Source organism: Coffea arabica, chromosome 11c, assembly GCF_036785885.1.
Source record: "Coffea arabica cultivar ET-39 chromosome 11c, Coffea Arabica ET-39 HiFi, whole genome shotgun sequence".
Classification (NCBI taxonomy): Eukaryota; Viridiplantae; Streptophyta; class Magnoliopsida; order Gentianales; family Rubiaceae; genus Coffea; species Coffea arabica.
The window spans coordinates 7,892,838-7,919,069 of record NC_092330.1 but is presented as its reverse complement, the minus strand read 5'-3'; the positions used below and the strand labels follow the sequence as shown (position 1 = coordinate 7,919,069).

At 33.9% G+C, this 26,232-nt stretch overlaps 1 protein-coding gene across 1 annotated transcript; it reads right to left on the bottom strand.

Annotated features, from left to right (window-relative positions):
• Positions 1–1,565: 1,565 nt before the first annotated feature.
• Positions 1,566–7,217, bottom strand: LOC113717317 (putative late blight resistance protein homolog R1A-10). Its single transcript, XM_027242110.2, has 2 exons — positions 2,564–7,217; positions 1,566–1,977 (listed from the first exon to the last, which is right to left on the bottom strand). The coding sequence occupies exon 1, from the start codon at positions 7,078–7,080 to the stop codon at positions 2,581–2,583; it is 4,500 nt and encodes a 1,499-aa protein (XP_027097911.2). The 5' UTR covers positions 7,081–7,217; the 3' UTR covers positions 1,566–1,977; positions 2,564–2,580.
• Between the last annotated feature and the right edge of the window lie 19,015 nt (positions 7,218–26,232).

Genomic DNA, 26,232 nt, shown 5'->3' with positions numbered 1-26,232 from the left:
AAAATTAGTTAGGCAAGAATCCATGGATGGCCGCCACTTGTCGCCACCAAAATCCATTTCAATTTATTTTCTTTTCCTTGTATTTTTGGGTCAACATTTTCGGCCAAGGGAGCTGAGGATGAGAGAGATATTTTGCAACAATATCAAGGATATGTAATGGTAGGGAAGTGGTAGTCAAGTGGAGTGTTCAATCAGTAGTGAGCGATACCCGTCGGTTTGGCCGATTTTTCTTAAATCGCATATACGAGGGTTTTAACTTATAATTTACTAACTTATTATTATCACTTCTAATCACACACTTAATATCATCTAAAACTCACTCTCAATCACCAAATTTGATCCACACTCCGTATCGGATAATCACACTACGGATAGGTGTAAAAAAACCCTAATTCGCACTATCTTGAAAACAAAAGAAAAACCCTTAATTCTATGTTCATTTACACTTATTGTGGGGTGATTGAGTAGTAAGACTATTATACAGTAATATTTCTCAAATAAAAGGGCATTTTTAAGAAAAATATAAAGAATTTGCACGTCCTCACAAATCTACTATAGTAGCTTGAGTTCGGCACCTATTATTTAATTGAATTTCAAAGTTATGTTCAAAAACTTGGTCAAAATCTATTTTTAAGGTCTCAAAACCCTTGATTTACTTTATAATTCTAAAGTTTCAAACTACTCTGTTTTAATAAAAGCTATAAATATTAAATTATTTTGTTAAAAAATTAAGTTAGTTTATTAATATTTAATAAAATATTAAATTATTTTATTTAAAAAATCTACAAATTAAGGGGTATTTTGGTCATTAAAATAGTAATCTTACCTCATCCAATCTCCAACCAAACACATGATAGAATTATTTTTCAACATATCTTATCCATCTCAGAATCAACCAAACACTAGATAATTTGGATAATTTATCCTGGAATGACTCAGCCTAGGATTAATAATCCGAAAATGAGTCATCTCATTTCATCCGGTCCATGAACCAAAGGGGCCTGAGAGAGTCTTTTAGTTTTTCTTTAGTATCTTTCTTGCTGATGGAATATCAAGAAAGAACTATTTTGTGATACTAAACAACAAAATAATACGTGTCACCCGAGAACCATAACTCTACTTATAGGTAAAAGTTCAAACTATAATTCATCACTTTAATTGGATTTAATTTTATATAACAGTCTACAATGCAAAATTATTCACATATAAGTCCAATGTTGGATTAAAAATTCAACACAGGGAACTAAAGATATATCTCTATCAGCTTCTCTTGGAATCAAGTTATACAGGCATCCTACAATCATCCTATGACAATCATCTCAGTAGTTTAGAACCATAAGACTATAAGAGCAAACGGACATGGCTTCCGTACCTTTTTCCTACTTGTCTTAGTTGACGCAATGTTGTATCAATAAAAAGGTCCTTATATATCATCAGATGATAAAAAGCAAAACAGAAACAATTAGCAATGGAAAATACAAGAAATTGTATTTCAGCGAAGGACTAGTTTGCCTCGGACAACATGGTCCAGTTGGCCAACATAGAACCAGATTGTACGCAGCATGTAGCATGACCAAGGGGGACTTCCTCCCTCCGTAAAATTCTGTCATTCAATTCTCACTCATAAAAATGATAACAAGATCAAAATAATTGCAATATCCATTCTCAGATCGCTAGAGAAACAGAAAGTTAACATAAATCAAGTCATACTAATGAAAGAAGGGAAACTTGAAAGTCTTACAAACATGGGGTTTCAACTTTGGTGGAAGCAATAATAGACAAAATGTCCAAGTTCCATTCACTTAGATTAAATTATCCAATGATTTTTACTTCACAGACATTTGAAGCCACCATTGTCAGAACTCAGATCTCCTAGGAATAAGATTATCCAGATTCCAAACCAACATCTATTGACTGCCGCGACTTTCATTTTCTTCACCTTGAAGAGAGGTCCACTTGCCCTTTCCAGAGGGTAAACTGAAACAAAGAACAGCATGTTACTTCAACCAACCACAGGGATTGAAATTAGGCTTTTGCATTTGCTAGCGAAACTAAAAAAACAGATCCTGATGCAGTTGATATTGTAAGTATTCATACTAATTAGCATATACTAGAAAACTTGTGCCTTTGTCTGCTTATATAGCATTTAGTGCAATTCTTTTCTTCAACTAGACAGCCTGTATAACAACAAAAAATATGATCAACAAATCCTACATGCTGTCCTTAACTAATTATAAGTAACTAAATCCATTCACATTCAACTAAAGAACGCTTTCCTTTAGAAAAGAGGAAATGTGAATTGCACATTATATATCTATCAGAGTAGCGTACGTTTAGGAAAGCAGAACCAGACCTTTAAATACATAGCTCCAATATTCAAATCTATGAAGTAACAACTCATCAGTAAAATGATCATTATTTGAGTGGTGACAAGAAGCAACACCGAGCAGAGGATTTTATAAATTGATAATAGATAAAAGTACATAAAACGTCATGTTAGGTGAACACAGACAAAATCATAATTTACTCAAATGCAAATAGAATAGTAGGCCCAAATTCTAACCAGAAATTATGCAGTGATCAGAAATCCATGTCTGAATGGTCAATGAGGACCTTCAATTCATATCCCATTCCAAGTTGTTCATCTTGAAGTGATTTCACTGACTCTTCAACAGTGTGTGTACACAGTTGCACCTCAATCATTTCCAGAGTACAGCTCTCCGCAAAACCAGAAGGAACCTCCTTAAGCTGCCTGCAACTTCGCAGAATTAGGTGTTGAAGCTGTGGCAGGTGATCACTAGAGGCATTCCATTGAGCAACGTTTAGGCTGTCGAGCTTCAAAAATTTCAGTTTAAGGAACTCTCCTCCTTTCATTTCCCACACTTTCCCCTCAAAGGCTCTTGAAAGTAATTTGAGAACCTCAAGGTTAGGCAATCTCCCAATCTCCGAAATTGAATCCCACGGTAGGCGGAATTTTGACAGTGTCAACTTCTTGAGATTCAATGGGAACTCAAACTTACAAGGAAGAGCAATCCTACCAGAATAGAGTACATTGAGGGACTCGAGCTCTGTCAGAAAGTTCAGCACTGGAAAATGATTGCACTTCCCACTATCATCCCGTAATTCAGAAAATACACAGCTTAGTTTCTGAAGTTTAAGTAATTTCCTCATGATATCCTCTGTACCTTTTCCACAAAGGAGGTATGGGCAGGAAAGACTGACCAGATTAAGTGCTTGAGAAGAAGATGTGCTTTCGCTGTCTTGCAAGGCGATGGCAGCATAATTATTTACATGGACGTGTCTCAACTTTTCCATGCTCCAAAGAGTATAAGGTAGTAGAACTTTACCTTTCAATCCCTTCACGAGCAAGCTTTCAAGAACCCGGAGATTGGATATTGATGCTGGAATAGTGTCTATATCACCACAAAGAGCTAAAAATCTCAAACGGACCAACAATTGTACTTCAGTGGGGAAAGAACTCCCCATATTGATGGATTCCAAATCTAGCACTTTAAGGAGTTTAAAATTGTCAAAAATGAAGGTGATGTCGTAGGGACATCTAGGATACAAATCACTGGTGGCAAAGTACAGTAGAGACTGGACATGTGGCCCAGAAGGCCTTGACATGACAAAATGATTCCTCTTGGAACAAATAGACACCCTACGTTTCTCATATTTTTGGGAAATTGGTGGACAAAAATAATTGGGGTCAACACCGTAGTCTAAATCCATATGAGAAGAAGGAAAAAGCTCATCATACCCATTTTTCCATTGCAAGAAGTTTTCTTCTTCACATTTTTGCAGGCATAAGGTTCGCAACATGTCATGAACATGACATGTTTTGACACCTCCAAGCGATCGCCTTTTGGAAGCTGTTACTAGGCTTCTTCCAATTAGATCCCTCAAGTATCCCTCTGCAACATCTTCCTTGCTGTCCAGCCCATTATTGGGTATAAATCCTTCAGCTATCCACAACCATGTCAACTTCCTAACTGGAATGTTTTTATCCTCCAAAAATACTCCAGTATATAGAAAGCAAGGCTTCAAATGGTTAGGCAAATATCTGTAGCTTAGCTCTAGTATGTCCATGCACCCCGTCATAGGATCATCCACAATGTGTGAGCAAATGCTTTCTGAAACTTGTTTCCACCAGTCTGGTATCATGTCTGTCCTTTCAAGGAGACCAGATATTGCAACAACTGCAAGAGGAAGTCCTCTACAGCTTTCTGCAATTTTCTTTCCGACTATCACTAATTCATTGGGGCACTTTTTCGTGTAAAACAACTTCTTTTGCAACAGCGTCCAGCTTTCATCATCAGACAGTAGCCGAAGGGGGTGAGGAGTACTATCCGCTTTCAATTTTACCGCCACATCAAAGTGCCGACTCGTGATCAGTATTCTGCTTCCATTGTTGTCATTTGGAAATGATCGTTGGAAATCGTACCATGCCTCAGTGCTCCAAATATCGTCCATAACAATGAGGTACCTTTTCCCCTTTAGGCATTGGTACAACTTCATCTCTAAATCTTCATCACTCATTTCAAGGATATCATCCTTAAGTTCCACAATTTCACCTAAAATCTGAAGAAGCAATTCTCTTCTTCGATATGTGTGGGAGACATAACACCATGCACGAGCGTGGAACTGATAGGTAACTGAAGGATCATTATACGCCTTCAAGGCTAAAGTTGTCTTGCCGAGTCCAGGCATGCCAACAATTGAAACAACATCTAGCTGTGGTAATCCAGCTGTAAGCCTATCAATGATCAATTTTTTTTCATCGGTGAGATCAATCACAACTTCATCAATCATGGGAATCTTCGCTGGTGATACCATATTCATTGAAGAGGTGGGAACATCATGGATGCTGATGGTATGTTCATTCGTACAGATTTCTGTGGCCTGAACCTTAAAAAGGTTGAGATCTTCCAGGAGATCAGAAAGCCATAATGGATGATACCATCGCAAACAATTGCCAACCACAAACGTTTCAATGAGATATTCTGCCTCAAGTGATACTTGGATAATGGACGAAACAAAACTTTTCAAATCCGGACGGTCATTATACTGCTCTTTAATATCACTGAGGAAGGATCTCAAGAACTCTAAGTCTCTGTGAACAGCATGAACTTGATGCCTCAAGGAAACAAGAAATCCCGCTTCAGAGTTTAGCAGCTCGCTGAGATCTCCTAAAAGACAATCAATGAAGCCAAATCCTTCTGTCTTAGGGAAATGGGATTTTGATGACCTTCGAACAGGCATATAAATCTCTTTGATCTTTGCATTAACAAGGTCCATCTTTCTTACTAACTTAGGAAGCACATGACTGAAATTCCCCACCGCATGTTCTGCAATATCATTTTTGAGAAGAGAGTAATAAAAAAGAGAAGCAACCCTTGCTACTGACTCTGCATCTGTTAAGATTAGTTTCTCATCATCCTCCAGCGGACCCATCAAATAAGTTCTAAGGACTATCAGCCCCAGATCGAGGCTTTCCATTTGGTTCTTCACATTGACGGTGAGATTTGGATGTCCATCAAGAAGCTCTTCCAAACGTAGCCGGCCATTGATTATGAGATCTGGGTTTCCATCGAGAAGCTCTTCCAAAAGTATCTCAGTCTTCAAAAGTTGAATCTTGCAGTGCAACATAGTTAGCTCATGTTTGAACTTGTCTTCAGTGACTGACTTGGCATGGAACGATTTATAAACAGAGACAGCCTTCCCAGCCACAGGTTTGATATGCAACCAGACCAGCTTAGGAGCTTTGCTTTTCCATTTGGATGCATATCTTTGATAACTTTCCAAATAGAAGAGTCCCTCATGGAAAGAATCAATACGATTCTCAAGGAGCTCCAAACTGATCCTTTTCTTTAGTAGCTCATCCAGGAATACTTCCACTCTGAGAAGCTCAATCTTTTCAAGCAACCTAAAAAATGCAGATACATTTGTGCTAAATATGTATCCTGTTGACTCTCCTATCTCATTAAACAAGTCACCAAAATATCCAAGCCTGGAAATAGCTGCTGTAATGTCCATTATAAGCAGCTTTAGATCAGATTTCTCTGGTTCTCCAACTTCAAGGACGAACATTATCAGGTGTTCAAGCCCTTTGAAGAAGGTTTCAAGTTGAGGATCCTTCTCAGGAAAGAGAAAATCGACAAATGTTTCAACTGGAGTAGGGATTGATGTCCAGGTTTTCACCAAGGAATAAGGCCTGAATAATTTCAGAAACAGCTGTACAACTTCTGTAGTATCCAGCTTGAATGCCTTCAGCAGATCATGAAGCATAATCGACAGCTCCTCGGTCTTGTCTTCTTCCATTTGGTCAATCCAGCACAAGCAACAAAAATGTGCAGTGCGGACCAGTAAAGCTCCAAAATGAGTCAAGAAATCTCTGTCTAGATCAAGAGAAAATCTTACCATAGTGCTGATGAAGGTTTGGAGACGTTTAAGCATCTTGGACATGGTTTCGACTTTTAGGTGCATATATTCTAACATCTTGCATTTCCCACAATAAAGCACCCGGACAACCTGCTGTAGATTTTGGCAGAAGAGACTGCAGACACCAGAACGGCTTAGGGGATGGTGCGATTGAAATGAATGGTTGGATGCAATGCGTTCATAAGCTGCCTTCATCTGAGGCCTGAAAAGCATAAGCTTTTGTTGCAACTTAGACATTGCAACTCCATAATCACCCCTTGTAAGACCTTTGTGAACCATGGACTCGTATTTCTCAGGATCAGCTCCAAAATCGCTGCTTATTTTACCGACACCTTCTTTCTTGGAAGCAACTCGAAAATCATTAGTTGCCTCTTTCAAAGCAGCATCAAGGTCCCGGTCCATCGACCCCAACTCCCGACCAACACCAAACTTCATGTCAGCGTCACTCAAATATGCGACGTAGATCAGAAGCATTCTCCAGAGTCTCACTTCCGCTATGAGGATCCCAATTTGATGATTATCATCCGGCTGACCTGACAATAACAGCCTTTTCCGGATATCCAGCTCGGCCAAGAGAGAATCAACAACACCAGTGCAAGTTGGATTCTCGCTCTTAATAAGTTTTCCAAAAGATTCCATGGGAAGTTGCTGAAACGAGCTCTAAGAGCCAGCTGCCAAAAACTAGTACTGGCAAGAAAGAGGGAGGAGAATTGAGAAGAAATGGGATGGTTGAATGAGTTATAGATTGAGATAGAGGGCACAACAGAGAAAGACGTGACATTATTTGTGATCGTAGAATTATCTAGAAAAGATAAGGTTGTTGTTTCAAAATATCTAAGATAAACATTGTAAAAAGCCAGTACTAACTCGCCTAGATTACTAGCGGATGCTAGGGTGAATAGTTGAAGTTATAAATGAATCTATAATCCGTCAGTAGGAAAGCAAGCAAAAATCAAGAGTGCAGTAGCATACTACACTCCCAAGTAGGGGTGGCAATTTTTGACACGACTTGAAAACACGACACGAACCTAATACGAAATTAATGGGTTTGGGTTGAGGTTTCGAGAATTCGGGTTAGAATCGGGTTGGAACCGATGAATCGGAAAAGAAAACAGGTCGATTTTGGGTTAACTCGTGGTGACTTGATATGACCTGATATGACCCGTTTACGAATTAAAAAATAATTTAATAAACATAAAAATAATTCTATCTAACTAAACTAAGTTATTCTTTTTTTCAAAGGCATTAATTACTTAATCCTAAATGAATTTATTTAATTTGTATGAACTTGAAATTATTATATTTGGACAAATAATATATTATATTATTTTTTACTTTTATACTGTTTTAATTTATTTTATATTTTGTTTGGGATAAAACACTTTTATGGTGTTTAATTTATTTTAGATTTGGTTTGGAATTATTTATTTAAATTTTTATTATTTGATTATGTAATTAGTTTTGTGAGAAATTGATTTTATTAGAAATTACAGTGATAAATTAATAAATTAAAATTAAGTTTCGGGTCGACCCGCCAACCCGCCAATCTGAAATTTTCGGATTCGGGTCAGCATACCTGACCCGTCACGGGTTGGTGGGTCGGGTTCGGGTCAACAGATTTTCTGACGGGATTGACCCGAACCTGACCCGCCAACCTGATTTGGACCCGAATTGCCACCCCTACTCCCAAGTCCTCCGGTACGTGTCTTCCCCGTTGTAATCAGAAGTCTATCTTCAACAAAATTAACTTGTTTACCAAATCCTTTAGCACATTTAATCCAACTAGCAAATACTGCACGTGACTATAATAATTCAAATATATTTTGATAGCTACTAAAATTTTTTGTGAAGTTTTGAGTACCTACCTTATAATATAATCATGTGAATATAATAATCCAAATATAATACTTTTGTAGCTATTTAAATTTGTTGTAAAGTTTTGACTATCTACCTCATAGTATAATTATGCATGCTTTTCAATTTCTTTAACCAGTTTTGGTTGTAAATATTATTCAAATTTGAACTCTTTGACCTAAAGCTATTAGAACCTTTTTTGAGCTTTTATTGATTATAAATTTGGGTTGAACTTTATAACAATTGTTAATATTATCATGTTTTACCAAAGGTGTTGTGATTCCCCTTAAATTATAAAATTGTACCTTTTGTACAGTTCGAAATAATGTTGTTGAGAAGGAAATATATATACATATATATATATATATATATATATATATATATATATATATATATATACATGCATATACCAAGTATGCATATGAGAAGCAAATCTAATTTGCAAGTGCTACTAAAATTTTAAAATGGGCATTAGAATACAACATAAATTGATTTGTTTGATCTTGATCATTCTAATTATTGAATTATGCATCTACTTTCCTCCCCCATGTGTTCGCAAGCTCATTTATCAGTTGGTGTTCAATATGTCTTTTTCCAATTGAAAATAAAATCTATGATGGACTTTCTAGTAAAATTATCAGAATTTAATAATTAAAAAACTAAGATTTTGTTAAATTATTAAACACTTCCTAAATATTATTTGCAACATCAATGTTTATGAATACTGATTATTTAATTGTAGAATTAGAATCGGTTGATTATTCAAGAATAAAGTGCTTGAATGGTATTTCTTTTTTATTTAGATTCAAGTTTTCTACAATTTTCGTCTCACATAAAACCTAATTCTTTGTAGGGAAGACAATTATTATTTATCATATTATATGAATTCAATGAATTAGCTTTTTTACGAAGTTCTTTTGTAAGAAGTGAGTTGAGCTATTTTTTTAATATTTTGACACCATTTTGAAAATTGTTTACATACATAGTTTTTGTATGTGAACTCTTTGTAATTATTTAATTCACAAGGGAATTTTTAATCCATCATATTTAATTATTTTTGTTTGAATGTTCGTTGTCATCAATTAAGATTTCATTGACAGATGTAGTTGGATATTCTCTTTTTCATTTTTCTTCTACTATTTTTATAATTTTGTTTGGAGACAATGCAACATAAAGCACAAACAACAATTATTCCTTTTTCCTACTAATTTGATAAATGTCATGTTTCATATGGATGCATTTAAATTAATCCATGGATTTTTCTCCCTTTTGTCTAAGACAAAAAGCTCTAATTACAATATCAAAATCAGTTTAGTTGATCATAGGTAAAATATAAGAAAATCTTTTGTTGTTTGCTTGGATTTGGGTGACATGAACTGTCATTTCAGTTAAAACTAAATTGTTTGCATGTTTGTTAGTTGCATGAATGTTTAACTGCTCTCTTTTATGTCTTGTTAGTCATTTTACTTTTCAATTTTTATATGAATTTGAATGAGATAAAGTGAAGTGTAACATCATTTATTGAATTTGGACTATTTGCATTTTATCTAAGTGCTTTTGTTGTTAATAAAGAATGTAATGATTCACAATGCTCAACCATTTTAGATAGGTTATTTAGTTGTCAGTTAATATTCATTTGTTTGAAATAGTTGGGGTTTTCTATTTTGCTTTTGGTTTTTTTTTATTTTTTCATATTGGTAAAAGTACATAATTGTGAAATTTGCTCTTACTATTTTTATGAAGATATGCAAATAAATAAGGGATCTTTTCTCCTTGTGTGTTCTCTTTTTTTTTCTAGAGAATATCTATATTTTGATATTGATAATAATGGCTGATGAGAAAATTTTCATACTTCGATTAAGAAATTTTGATACATATAATAATTGGAGACAGAGTCCAAGAATAGGTAAATAGTTTTTAATGGGCAATTTTTAATTGTAATTACTAATATTATTGAGATGTAATCAATTGGAGTGCTTTATTTCTTTTAATTGGTGGCACATTGAAATGCTATAATTCTAATTAAAATACATGAGCATAATTTAGAAATAATAAAAACTAAAATAAAAAAGTGCTTACACTTTTTAATGCCAAGATTCATACTTTTTATATAATAATGATATAAACTTATATTTACACCCTTGTACCCCAACAAAAGAAAAGCCAACTTAACCGCTAGAGCTAGACAACGTAGACAAAACTTGCTGTGGGAGTTTCAAGTTGAAAAGAACATAGGAGACTTGGGAAGAAAATGGAAGATATTTCTGACTTAGGCAGAAGAAAATGTGCTGGGAAAGGAGGTTTTGAAGATTGTGAAGATTGCAGAGTGATTTCCCATACTTCTAAGAAGCGAAATATGTAATCGAATGCGAGAGACGGAGGACTAGAAAATAGAAAATAATGATATTAACAAAAAAAAAAATCAACAACAACAATAACTTGTGGTTTAAACACACCCTAAGTGTGTGTAAATAAAAGAACATTACAGCAAAAAATTATGGAAGTCATTCAAAGTTAATGGAGGTCTTATCATATTGATAAAAAGAAAACTTTGTAAGGAAAAAAAAAGATGGAAGTTATTAAAAAAATATTTTTAGGCGCTACATGCATATATGGTATAGATAGATAGCAACAATCATAATAAAGGAATAACGAAAACAGTAAATTTGAGTAAAATTAACAGATTGTTTATTGAATTAATATAGTAATAGTAAGTAGCATGTCTGAAGATTTATTTTTTTTAACCAAAAAAAATTGATAGCCAGCCAAATTTGCGCCTTTGATGTATGTAAATTTATATGCCCGAAGTGAGAAACAGCCAGATTCTTCATGCTTTCCCATAAACCAATCCGCATGCTGCACTTTTTACTGATTAGATCATATTATAGAGGGAAGAAAATGTATTTTATTAGAGAAGTCAGAATTGCAAAGTTGGCCTACGATTTAATATTTTTGGTTTGAAGAAAAGACAAGGATACACAAAAGAGCCAGGAGAGGCCAATGGTTGCAGCTGATCAGAGATCCAAATCGACATAAGATAAGGGGGGTGGAGAGGGAATTGGATAATATCTACAGCCAGCCATCATTTATGTTCATCAAAAGAGAATTTTAGACAGACTATCAGCTGCTTGATTGAACTCTCGGGGGCAGAATTCCAGATCTGTTCCATTAGCTTTTGGCAATCCTCTATCAGGGGATCCATGTTCAGCAGCCTTGCTTGTTGATGCTTGGCTAAGCTGCCCACAGCACATTTAGCATCAGAGTAAATTAGTGAACAGGAGATTTTATTGGCAATAGCAATCGATAAACCAAGTCTCAAAGCACATAGCTCAGCACAAAGAGGGACTTCGAAATAAACCTTCGGCGCCAGCCACCTTGTTAATAACATTAGCACCATCAACATGCAGAATGACGTTTGCCTACGATTTAATTATGATAAAATTCTTTAATTTTGATCGGGTTAAATCCACACATCTACAATTGAAATCCTCACCCCTAGAACCAAAACGACAGAAAAGCTTATAGCATTTATGGTATTTTGTAGAAACTTTCTCAATGCCAAAAATCAGTTTTTCTGCTGTGAAAATTGATGGTGCTAATTTGGATTTATATTTTACATCATTATGAATTTTTTCAAATTCATTCACTTTGATGGCATTTATTTTTTCCTCTTGTTTGATAGGGAGAATATTTTTACCTCTTCTTATTATGTAAGGGAAGATGAGATTTTTTTTTCTTTCTCTTATCTAAATTGTGTTGGGAAAATTGTTTTACTTTTGTCGTATATTGCACTTAAAAGTTGATTAAAGTATATACTTAAAAAGCACTGGCTGCTGATAATTAGGATGACAGTATCAAAGAGCTTCAATTAATTAAATTTTGTTATTATCTTTCCAAACAAGTACTCTTTTATGAAATGCAAGTTTTTGTATAGAAAAAAAGTTTCTATCATACCCTCACAAATGGTATGGGGTATATTATAACCTTAATGCTAAGTGTGTGGATTTAAATTGAGAGGGTGTGGATTTAACTCTACCCTAAATTGAACAACCTTATGAAACTTTTTACATATGGTCTTTTCATGTCTAATTGCTTCTAATTTCTTGTTTATTTGTGAAAAAATTTTAAAGGTTCCATCACCTAATACCCACATGCACATTTCTTAAGGTATTAATATCCTTTTTTTAAAAAAAGATTTTTTAAAAAATTTTTTGGTCTAAGGAAGACTCCCAACCTTATTACAAGACAAAGGGAGAAAGGAAAGGATTTGAGAGTTGTATTTAGGAACCCATAAATTTACCGATTAATGTTCCTACCAGTTTTTAGTGTATTAACTTGTTAAACTAAACTAAATGAAGAAAAAATGTGTAGGAATGCTTGGTTACATTTGGAAAAGCCTAATATAGTAATCAACTTCAAAACTAATACCTAGAAAAGTCTCATATTTTAACCTTCTAAAAATACTTTATAAGGCTTCCAGGTTTCTTTTATCAACTATCATTTGCATAGCTTTAAACACTATGTACTCAAGATGCTCCTTTTTATTATATACAATAAAAGAAAACTTAATCCAAAGTTAATTAATTTTTATTCATCGGGCAGTTTTAGGCCACTAAATTATTAAGAGTCCATGTTTCGGTTGTTTATGTAATCATGACTAATTGAAATTAAGAATGTATTGCTTGAGTTCTTTTTGCTTGCAAAACAACTTCTTCTTCCTTCTTGGGAAGTATAATAGTATTTTTTTACTTGTTTGTTTGAATAAATTTCTCTTGTAAGTTTTGATAATAAATATTTTTTCTTTTGAGATTTTCTAATAAAAGTTTCTTCTCTCCTAAATTTTATAGTCAAAGTTTTCTCCTCTAGGATTTTCCTTTGAGAGTTTTTCTTTATTGTGTCCATTGCTCAAATCCAAACTAAAAAATTACGCCTCACGTGAATTTTGATTTGGAAAAATCATTCTCTATGGTTCAGAGTTTTTTTTTAAAAAAAAATTTCATCTAACCATTTTTGTTCTTGAGGATTCTTTGTGCTTACTAGTCCACACAATCCTTTTGTTATATTTACAACAAATTTGTTTGACGGTTTAGTATGCCTCTGTTGTGGAACGAGTTGCCCCTGAGTTCAGGGATCCCTCATCCCTATTGAAATAAGTTATTTAGAATTCAAATTTAGGTTATTTTCATGGTTCTATTGTTGTTTCCTATTTTTCGTTGTATTTTCTTACGAATTAGTATTAGTTGGTTTCCCATTCTAATTAGGTATTTAGGAGCTTTCTTAGTTCAAAAGCTACCTTATCTAGGTTTCCTATCCCTATTATGACTTTACTAGAAGTAGCTCTATAAATAGGCATATCTAGGATGTTTGTAATTATTCTTCCTTCATCAACTATTAATTAATGAATTCCTAATTGGTCTTTCCAATTTTTGATAGTTTTTTCTCATTATTGTTGAATCTTTGTTTCGTGTTTTGGGATTAGAACATGATTCATTCCCTTTGTTCTTTCTATTTATGGATTTCATTTGTGAAACAATTCCTTAAACATGGTTCCGCATCATGTGGTATCAGAGCAAGATTCGCTTGTGATGAATCCTGATTCATTCCATAGTAGTTTGGATCGTTTCGAGACTACCTTAAATCATGGTGAAGCACGAATAGACCGAATGGAACGTCTTCTTCATGAGCTATACGTAGAGTTTGAAGCAAACAATTACTCCAAGAGACCTGTACATCACTGTCGTCCGGTTGGGAGAATTGCTCTTGATGAGCCTAGTATTCGTGCAATCTGATTGAGTTCTCATAGTTATCAAATCTATGAAGATCGCGTTTGCGGGATCACTCATTGTCAGCATTTGATCTGTGAAACTATAACACCAATAATTGTAGGAAAATCTAAACCAATCATCCAGCAGTCCATGTATATGGCTCCCAATCTTTCACCAAAGGAAGAAGAGACCCAGAGAAATCAATTATTCTGAACCAGATGTAGGAATTCTATTTGATAATTGATGTCGGTAGTTTTTCAAATATGGTTTCTAAGGAATTGGTTGATAAATTAAAATTGTCTATCAAAGAGCATCCAAAACCTTATCGGTTGGTTGGATAAAAGGGGTTGAATTTGTTGAGGTAAATTTAAGATGTCGTGTTTCATTTTCAATTAATAAATATATTGATGAAATTCTACGTGATGTTGTGGATATAGACACTTGTCACATATTGCTGGTAGACCATGGCAGTATGATGTCGATGCAACACACAGTGAATGTGACAATATATATATATAGTGAATGCAACAACACATAGTGAATGTGACCATGGCGTTATTTTTATGCCGTTGATGCTGAGTTTGCAGCCTAAGTCCCCTACTTCAGTTCAAAATAAATTGCTCAATAATGTGCATGAAAATTGTGAAGTAACTACAGGTATAAAGGGAGTTGATAGTGCCGCGTCTTGGCAAAGGTTCCTGATTGAAGAACCCCAAGTAAAGACACTGAGATTTTGGAAGCCGAAAATAATTTAGCTCTTCGACAACAGATGCAAGCGTTCATGATTCTTCAACCATGAAGGCCAATGACTTAAAAGAGCTATTAGCTAAATTTGCTTAGCCAGTTGCTGTCCTGGATCTTGAGAATTTTACTTTTGGTAAGGAAATTATTTTTGACAAATTTTCTCCAATTGAAGAATATTTTCCTGTGAAGACCTAGATATTTGAGTTCCTTATCAATCGGGAAAATATCATAAAATTTGTATGAACAATGAAAGCTGGTGAAATTATAGGAGTTGATCTTTCCATACGGTTCCTAGGATCGCATGGAGTTTCTTATAAGCATGAATGGGTGCTTAGATTCCATCACAAGTATCATCCTTACAAGATTTGTAGGAGAGTGATTGCTGTAGTTTCTCATAGATTGTGTGTCAAGCTCCCTCGTGGAACTCGAGGGTGAGTTCTTTTCAAGCGAGGGAGTTTGATGTAGAACGAGTTGCCCCCTGAACTCAGGGACTGTTTGTCCCCATCAAAATAAATTATTTAAAATTCAAATTTATGTTATTTTCATGGTTTTATTGTTTCCTATTTTTCGATGTATTTTCCTAGAGTTTAGTATTAGTTCGTTTCATGCTCTAATTAGGTATTTTGGAGCTTTCCTAGTTCAGAAGTTACCTTATTTTATAAGTTTCCTATTCCTATTATGTCTTTACTATAAGTAGCTCTATAAATAGGCATATCTAGAATCTTTGTAATTATTCTTCCTCCATCAACCGTTTCTGAAATTCCTAATTGGTTATTCCAATTGTTGAGAATTTTCTCTCTTTATTCTCGAATATTTGATTCATATTTAGGGGTTAGAATGTAATTCTTTTCCTTTGTTCTTTCTATAGATTTCGTTGGTGAAACAAATCCTTATTATACACTTCTGCTACCGCATCAGCCTTTGCTGGTAAGAGTCTAGAGACTATTCTTTAGTGCTCTTTTTATCTTTTTTGTTTTTACTTGAGTAAATATTGGGTTTATGACAAACAGTTTTTATAGGTGGGGAGGCAATTTACACACATAAGAATATGTGTGGGAGAAGAGGAAAAATACCAATAATAAGTTATTAATCACATCATAAGAACAAAACTCTCAATCCTTCACTCTTCTCAACTAAACACAATAATATGACTCTTTATTTATAAACTAGATGACTTGATAAACAAGTCTTTCACCACAAGAAATTCCTAATAAGATACTAATTCCTAAACAATAAAACTAACATAACTTGACTCCAATAGAATTACTAAAACCCTAATTTAACTAAAACACTACTAAATAATAATATGAAAATTTTTAATTTTGAGTCTTGATTTAATATGCCAACATTGCCTCCCTCAAATCAAACTCTCTCTTAGATCTGGTTCACCACCATCACAATCAATAATCTCCTTTGATTTTTGCTGCTGCAATATTCCATGTACCTGGACAAATTTATCTCATTGCTCAACTTATTTTTCACTTGTGAAAATAATCCATGCTTCTAGATAGACTGTTTTCGTTGCCCAATTTGATGTCAACTTATTGACAATTCATTTTATGATTTTAATAATCATAATTCAACTAACATGTTTCTTCTCCGATCTCTGTTTTCACAACCACAACCAATTTGACAATTTTTCCGAACCAGTACTATGGTCCAATCCTCACAAATTAGACATTCCATAATCAACCTTATGGTCTAACTCGATCAATTAATTTCCTCGCAGCAATTTTTATACTCTAACTCTGACAGCGAAAAAAACACCCACAATTAACCGTCATAATCGGGTCAATTTTTCAATGTGTACAGGAACCCCAGCATGTAGAACCTCAGGCTCTGATACCAGATGTAAAACTAAAAAATTCAAATAGAAAACTACGGGAGATATATTTGATAAAATTAAAATATATGGGGAGGCAATTTACACATATAAGAATATGTGTGGGAGAAGAGGAATAATACCAATAATAATTTATTAATCACATCATAAGAACAAAACTCTCAATCCTTCATTTTTCTCAACTAAACACAATAATATGACCCCCTCTTTATAAACTAGAGGACTTGATAAACAAATCTTACACCATAAGAAATTTCCTAATAAGATACTAATTTCTAAACAATAAAACTAGCATAACTTGACTCTAATAGAATTACTAAAACCCTAACTTAACTAAAACACTACTAAATCATAATATGAAAATTTTTAATTTTGAGTTTTGATTTAATATGCCAACATTAATTCATACTCTTAAAAGCTGAATGGTCAAAATTATGCCGTTTCAAATGCTTGCTGGATAACCGGATAATTTGCTTTAACTAGTACCACGCAACATAAATACAGGAAAGGGCCAAATCTGCAGAAGTGTCAGGTGTATACAGCTGGTTTGAATGTACAGGATGCCACTGGTCTATGTGATATGATGAAGATGTCAAGGGGTGTGCTACCTGTAAAATGCCTGGATCTACCAGTAATCAGTTCTAAGCTATCATACAAAGACTGTCGGCCTATTTTTAATAAACTGGAGCAAAACATCAAGGGGTGGGCAAACAAAAAATTGAGTTTTGGAGGTCGGTTGCAATTGATTCAAGCAGTGTTATCTACACTGGTGCGGTGTATTTATTTTGCCTAAAGCAGCGATAAAAAAAAAAGTGAATATTTTACTGGCTTCATTCCTTTGGGCAGGAGAGATTAAGCAAATGTATGGTGCTAAAGTTAGATGGAAGGAGGCATGTGCACCAAAACAGGAAGGTGGCTTTGGATTATATAGTACTGAGATATAGAACAAATATCTGATTGTGAAGTTAATATGGAATATTAGTAGTAAGAAGGACACATGATCGGTAATATGGGTACATAGCATCCTCTTAAAGAATCAGTCACTATGGGCTATTAAGATACCAATAAATGCATCCTAGGTTTAGAGGAAAATATTATAGATTAGACAGTTGGCTCAACCCATCATCAGACACATCGTGGGGGATGGAACCAAAACCAATTTCTGGTTTGATACATGGCATCCCCTTGGGTCATTGTATAAAAGCTTCACAGGCAACCTGCTTTGTAGCTTTGGATGCAAACCAGTTGCCTCTGTATCATTAATTATAGTGAATGGAAAGTGGAGATGGCCTAAACGAAGGAAAGAAACAACAGAGGTAAGAAGTGATTTTTCAGTTGAAACCTATGACACATGACAAACATCTGAAGTCTATTATTGAAGCAGTTTGTTTTGTAGTTAGTAATTGGTCAGGCTTTCCTAAAACACGTCAAAATTGGGAGATTGTACTGGAGCAGGGAGTGGACTGGAAATGTTTGCCAATATAGAAAGAGAATGGTGTAGTAGTTAGTTGGTGGATGAGAGGAGACTGCCATGTGTACAAACTTTCGTTGCTGATCAATAAAAGTTTTTATTATTTGCTCAGAAAAAATGGTATATGAAAGAGGATAGTATGTAAGTTGAAGAAAACTAGGCAAAATTAAGCAAAGCAACTGGTTACCCATCCTTGGGATGTAAGACCAGGAAGCAACTAACAGCTTTAACAGTACAATTACTGATTTGCACCCAAAAGAAAAGATCTTACACCAAATAATTACATGTAAAGCCACATTCTCCCACTCCCCCCAAAAGAAACCAAGAAAAAGGTCAAAAGTTTCATAAATCTCGTTACCATATTACTATAAAGGAAAACAAAAGTACGTGTAATATTCATTGTTTTGAAAACTGGACCGAATTGGTCGGTTTGACCGATTGGACCGCGAACTGATCATACCTACGATCCGATTCATATTTTGGGTTGATTGGAGTTAAAAACTGGTGGATCGTGCGAATTGGATTGAACAGGCAGTTTTTTTTTTTTTTGGTCTATTCAATTGAAAAAAAAAAGAATAAATTTTCCTTAACCCTAAAGATTAATTATTAAATGCTACATCCACTTACTTTCTTCTCATTTTTTGCCTCTTATTAGGTTTGCATTTCTATTTTCTATTTTCCTGACTTCCTTCAAACTCTAAACTTCTTTTTTTTTAGGTTGCAATCTTTAAATCCTAAAAACTTGAATTAAAATTTAAATTCACAATGGGTTTGTTTGGATAAGAGGTTATTTGAAATATTTATTGTAGCACTTTTTGTAATGTGATGTATATGAAATAAAAAAATGGTTGAAAATTGTATGTATGATACATGCCAAACAAAATTTGAAATTTTTTTTTGAAAATCTTGTAATCCAAACACACCCAATGCCTAATTCCCATAAACATGAATTTTGAACAACTTCAGAATATGTGGTATTTTTGGGTTAGATTTAAGATTATTTTTTTGGTAGATACAATTCAACTTATAATTTAAAAAATTTATTTGTGAAAATCCAAGTTCTTTGAAAATATTAAATTCTTTATCATATAAAGTTTTAAATTAGTCCAATGCATGTCTTATTTTGTGCATATATATTTATATAAATTATTTTTTAAACAAATTCATTAAACTAGAGTTTAACCGATCCAACTGGTTGAATTTTGAACCGAATACCTTATTAATTCAATTAACTGTCCGAATTTCAAACATCGGTAATATTCTATTCCCAACTTCTGAGCCGTGGTGAATTCCAATGAGACGTGGTCAATTGAACCTGAATATAAAGTTTCAGATGCTGTTTTGGACTCAATAACAAAATACTTTTAATTGCATGTGCAGAATTATAAAATGGGTTAATTGCACTGTGCCACCTAGAAGTGGAGTTGACTTGCACTTTGCAACCTCGAATGAAAGGAATCTACACCTTGGACTGAGAAGAATAATCTACCTCTGTTGTTAGTTAACCGTGAGTTCCAATCAGAGAAAGCCACTTCGGCACTTGGACAACAATGCCCTTCGTATACAAATTGTCCAATAGAATCAACGGTATGATTTTTGCCCATAATTTCAGAAGTCTAAGCCATCTCTATGTGTGTTGGGAATAGGGGTGAACAAATTTCGTACGTACCGAATGTGTATTCGATTTCAAATTTAATTTGGCAATTTGAAATCGGATATTTGGTATTTGGTACAAAAACGGTATTATCAAATTTATCAAATTCTAATATGATATGAAATAGGTAATAAGATTATCGATTTGATAATAACCGATTTCAAATTCAAATTCGGCAAAATGAAATAGAGTATTGTATTACCGCATTTGAATACCAAATTAGTTTATAAATTTATATAATATATAGGTAAATTCTATACAGTATTGGTATATACTATTAATGTATTATTATATTATACAGGTAAATGCTATTAATAAGAGTTAGTATATAGTATTATCAAGTACTTATGATAATAATAATATATAATGATGTACAATATACTATTTTAGTATTTGTTATATGACTATAATAATATAAATATACAATAATACATAACATAAGTATAATACTTATTCTTTTATACATGACTAGAATTAGATAATAATTAATCAGCATAAGTATAGTACTAAATATTAATCATAATTAGTAATTAGAATTTAGATATTGGTACTTTGGTACATTATTGCCTGTCAACATATTAGTGTATTAGCTTTCAACATTGAAAGCAATTAAGTCATTTGGGAATTTTCAAAAAAATAAGCTATATAAGAAATAAGAATAAATGTAAGTTTAATGCATTACATAATTTGTAATTTGTAAGTGAACAAGTGATTTTGTGCATACAAGTCCACAATAACATAAGTAAGTTGCATTTTGATTTAAAACAAATTATAATTTTGTAAATTAGTCACTTATCACTAATTATTGTAAATGATAAGTTTGTAACTAATATCACTTATCACTTATCATCCTAATTTGTAAGTTTGTAAATAATATTACTTATCACTAATCATTATAAATTATAATTTTGCAAATTATCGCTAATCATTGTACAGTTTAAGTTGTATTTTGGCTTAAATTAATCACTTTTTATTTGTTCCTTAAATCATTGATCAAGGATTCAAGATATAACTAGTCATAGGTGATCAAATGAATACGAACTAATTTTCCAAATGGTTAGAATAGGACTAATGTGTTAAATTATGAATAATTTTGGATATCAAATCAGGAATAAAAATTTTACTATGAGGAGCATAATGAATGTACAACAATTTAGAGCCTCAGATCGCAAATTAAAAATTAAAAAAATCACTCATGTAGTCAAATAGTGTTCGATACTTGGTCTGATTGTCCCACTCCCAAATCACAATTCCTAAATCAATCTGAAAAAAATACGCTAGTCGCAGCCTAAGCCTTCTTCTTCTCCTCCTCTCTACCTTCAGCCACTTCTTCTTCTCCTAATCTCCTCTCCACCTCACTCCACCTCAGTTCTCACTTCACCTTAGCCCACCTCACTCCGCAGCGGAATCGTTGCTGACCTCCATTCTTACTCCATCTCTTCACCGCTGCCAAAGTGCCAATCGCTACTCATCTCTGGGTTTACTGCCTTGCTGGTTCGCTTAGGTAAGTTCATATATCCCTAAACTATCCCTTTAATATATGACTCTTGCTTTAAATGTTTGCTATTAAGGGTTGGAATAATAATGTAAATAGTTCATTTTACTTGTCTACTTAACTCAATAGTTTTGATATCTTCATCTTGCCTATTTTGTGAAGCTGAAATATGAATTGATTGTTGACTTGAGTAATAATTTTTTGTACACATATAGGCACAAAGATGAGATTTTGCATTGTTGACCACAAGAGCTTTTGCATTATTCATAATAAGGGAAGGAACATAAAGTTGCAAAGCTGAGATTTTTTGTATGATTGACCACACATTTGACATGATTTTTTGCATGATTATCCAAATTATTTCAGCCATGTCTACTGGAAGCAGTAACAATCCCAATCAAGCCGAGACACAACCAGATTTGTGTGCTGAAAGTCCTACTTAGTGCTGTTAAATGGAACGAGTAGGTCGAAAATTCGAATAGGCTCGACTCAATAATACTCGAACTTAACTTGTCAATTTTAGTAAACGAGTCAAGTTCAAGTTAGAAATATACTTATTTAATTAACGAGCCGAGCAAGCTTGAATCGTTTATTATTCGAGTAGCTCATTTGGGTTCAATAAGGAAAGGCACATATGTCATTTTATAATTTAGAGGAATAGAAACATGAAATTAGGGTTATTTTTCATTGTTCTTTCTTCTTCGATATTTCACTCCGTCTCTGCATCTCCGCTATACACCACAGGCCACAGCCACCTACAATTCGTACCACCACTGAACCACCAGTCGCAGCTACCTCTAGCCATCACCACAACCTTGGACATCCAGCCATCTCTTCTCTCCACGAAAAACAACTGCAAGGAACCAAGGATTCAAGCCATTTGTCACAGTCAACCACCACTACTGCAAACTCCATTTTTCACGGCCAAGACCAGTTACCACAACCTTGGACCTCCAGCCATCTCTGCTCTCTAGTCTCCACCAAAACCACTGCAAGGAACAAGGAACTTTTCAATTTCTCACGGTCAACCACCACCAACGAAAGCTCCTCTATTTTCACGACCAAGACCAGTGGACTAGCTGTCATTCCACCCACTGTAGCAACCATTGACCAGTCCAATTTGGTTAGTTTCACGAAACCACAGTGATTTCTAGTAAGTAGAATTTTTTGTTACAATGGTGCTTTGAGTGTGACGACCCAGCTGGACCTTAGGGTGAACCATAGGGCTTAAGTGGACCGCCTGCCTTGCTTTCATCAGGACTCACTCAAAATCTTCCAATCAATAGCATTAAATCCAAGGTAAGCATTAAAACGCTACAATTAAATATTACAAACCATCCAATATTCCAAATCATCCATAATTATATGTACAACTAAATGGATCAAAATACAAGTTATTCAATCAATTCATTAAGTACAAAAGCAATCTTCCAAGTAAAATTTTAGGTCTCGGCTTAACTCTTGGCTACTTCGTACTTCTATCTTCCCTTTCTAAAAGGAAAACAAACTAATGAATTGAGCAAAACCCAGTGAGGTTTCCCAAGCAAGCAATAATCATCAAACACTTAACGCATAATCAAAATTAAGCAAGAAAAAAACAATTCATTGAATAAAATAAAGAACACTTCATTGAATAATCACTTTCAAACGAATACAGTGCTTGCATTAAGGCCATTTCAATACACTACACACTCCACTGAACTCCTCCTTATAACCTTCAAAATAGTAAACGCTTCCCTCACTTAGATAACCATATCAGTTCAGTAATCTGCTATTCTGTGGTAATACTCGAGCATATTGAAACACTTACCCAAAGCTATCGTCCCATTTAACCAATCCCTTTTGCTGGCTCGAATAGTCAATTGAACAAAGGGTTTTGGGGCCCAATTCAGCCAGTTTAATAAAGTATGTATACGGCTTATAGTCATGCATACTTACAATAACACTTGGTCAATTATCAATCTTCAAACTCAAATTAGGTCAATTATCAACCTTCAAACTCAAGTTAAGTCGAGTGCGATAAAGTACACTCTCGACTTAGAAAGCGAGGGATAATTGAAAACACTTCACAATAAAGAACTAGTATAATCATATAAACATCGTTTAAGTAACACATAAGCAATTTAAATACACAAATGTGGAAACACTCATCCAAAGTATTTTGAGTTTACTCCTCAGTGCTTGGACACCCTCCTCCGATCTCCCTCGGGTCTTGAGATATTTATAAACTTATTAGTCTACTCATTATTTTTCCAAGTGGTGAAGTTAAGGCTCACATGATTATTTTGACTAAAGCGTATATATGTGTATATATAATCCAAGATGTTTAAATATGTATATATACATATATATATATATATATATAGGGAGTTTTAAGATGATCTTAATACTTATCTAATTCTAGTACATCATAGGTTCAAAGTCTAGGCAATTTTAATTTTTTAAACCCTAACATTCCATGTTTTAACAAAGTCAGGTAAGGTGGTTATTTGGCAATAAAAGTTAGGATTTAGATTCTAAGGATTATTTATAATCAAGGTTCAAAGTAAGTTTTCTAGAATTTGGCAATTTAGGGATCTTATGAAGTTCCTGGATTTTATCCTAAATTTTGGATGAATTTTATAAGTAAAACTTTTATAAGGTAGTTTAAAGAGATTTTGATCAGTTTTGGTTCATTTCCAACTTAGGAACACAGTGAAAACCTAGAATCTAGGTACTAAGTTAGGATTGTTCAAAATGGATTTTAGCAGGACATGCTTTATGTTTTTGGCCCAAAGTTCACTATTTCCTTTGTTCAAATCTCCTAAAATTCAACATGTGTTTTACTGTTATACTTAATAGGTGGTTCTTAGTTCAAGGTTTGATTGAAATCCTCTAAAATTTCAGAAAACTGTTTGAACTCCTCAACTATTCCAATCTATCTAAAATAGTCTTGTAAGCTCAACAAGCTCCGGTTTTCTTTCCCAAAGACTCAATATTTCTTCCTAAATCAAAGTAGTCATAATACTCAAACAAAAACAGAGTACTATAGGATAATTTTTAACCAATATTCGCATAAACTTCAATTCACAAAATGGAAGTTAAGCTTGAGAGAGCATAACCAGTCATTCGGGTTTTAAAACTGAAATTCCAGCCATGTATCTTCCAAGATTTTCATTCAATATACCAAGTTATTATCCAAATCCAACATGCAATGACCTAAACACTGAAATTAAAACATGCAGCTTCGAAAATCCATCAAAACTTTCCAAAAATCTCTATTTAAAAAAAATTTGCAGCTAAATTCCCAATCGGGCAACTAACAATAGTCTCACAGCATACAATCCTTGTATAGTCACTCCAGCCCCATTAAACGAATTTCCACTAAGTAAAACTAGCATGCAACACTAAATAAAAATGGTACTGAAATATAGTAGGAGTTTCCTAGCTTAAACTCTTAGAAATTTCGTAGGAAAGGTTGGAAAACCAAGCTTTCTTTCCTCTTGGTTAATGCTGGAAATCCCAGCAAGAAACCAGCCATAAAACTCAAGTTTTCACCACAGAAGTTCACCTGCATCACCCTATAAACATTATAAAGACATAAAGCATGAATTCCACTTATAATCTATCAAAATTTTTGAAGAAAGAACCAAAACTGCAGCTTTTCCCCTTTTGTTTGCTGTCTAGAAATTCTAGTTTTGTTATTGCTTTAAAAGTTGATCTTTCCTAATTTTAACTTCTCAAATATTACATGTATGATTAGGTTAAGGTAAGGAAGGACACAGAGTAAATTTTAACTAATACTCAGCAAAACATTTGGAAGGAAAGTTGAAAATTTCCAGCTATATGCCATCGGCTAGCATGCAGTTTTAAAACCATATTTCCAGCAATGGTTATCCTACAACTTGCCCCTTTCATGCTTGATTCAAATCAAAGGCTACATGCACACCGAGATTAGGGAAGTGAGAAGCATATATAGTGTATGCGAGCATCATCTTACAAGTTTGAAAAGGAAAACAACTGAAACTTGCAACTCAACGATATCAGCAGTAAACAACATTCTTAACAGAATTTTCAGTGCAGTCTTTCTTCAAATCAACACTTGATTCTCCCATTTTCTAGTAAAACTCTACATGCATGTGTAGATAAAGGAGTTAGAGTCTAAATGGAGTGCATGCAGACACAATCCGTCATGATTTGAGGATGAAACAGTCGCAAATTTGCAGTTTCGTCTCAGGTTTTATGCATGAACATATGTTTCCAGCTTTAAAGATCCTTTTCTCTACTAAATTCTTGTTTTCTTACTATTATTTCAAGCCAAAACTTCATTCATCTGAAATAGAAAAAAAAAATCAGTAGAAACTTAGTGATGCTCACCTCTAGTTTCTCACGGTTTCTTGGCTGAAACAAATCCTCAGCTTCTACCCGCTGTTTTAACTAACTGGGCTAGTGTTCCTTGTGGCCTAATTAAAGTTCAAAATTTGCAGAGAAAGAACGGAAGCTGCTGGTCCTTTGGCTTTACTCTCAACTTTGGATGAGTAGGAAGAACAAGGTGGTGGCGGCTGATTCTTTTAGTTTTCCTACGCTAACTCTCTATCGGTTCTTAGTAAGCAAAGGAAATGAAAACAACAAATGGTTTCTTTCTAGTTTCCACTCAACCGACTGTAACTTAAAGTACTATTTCTGATTCTTTCATTAGTGATGAGTAATGAATTTGCATGTACTTGGGCAGGTGGTGAGGACAAGTGTCATTCATGCTTATTTTCGTTTGGTTTCTCTCTCTTTTTTTAATCATTCTGCCACCACAACAAATTCTAACTAATACTAATATTTTATGGTATAAAGGATACAATTTATCCTAAAGTGTAGCGATTCATTTTGTTTATTAAATGGAACATTTGAACATATAAATCAATCAATAACAAAGGGAAAAAATGTAGCATACACTAAATTTTAAATAAGACATAAAATTTTCGGACTCTCTCA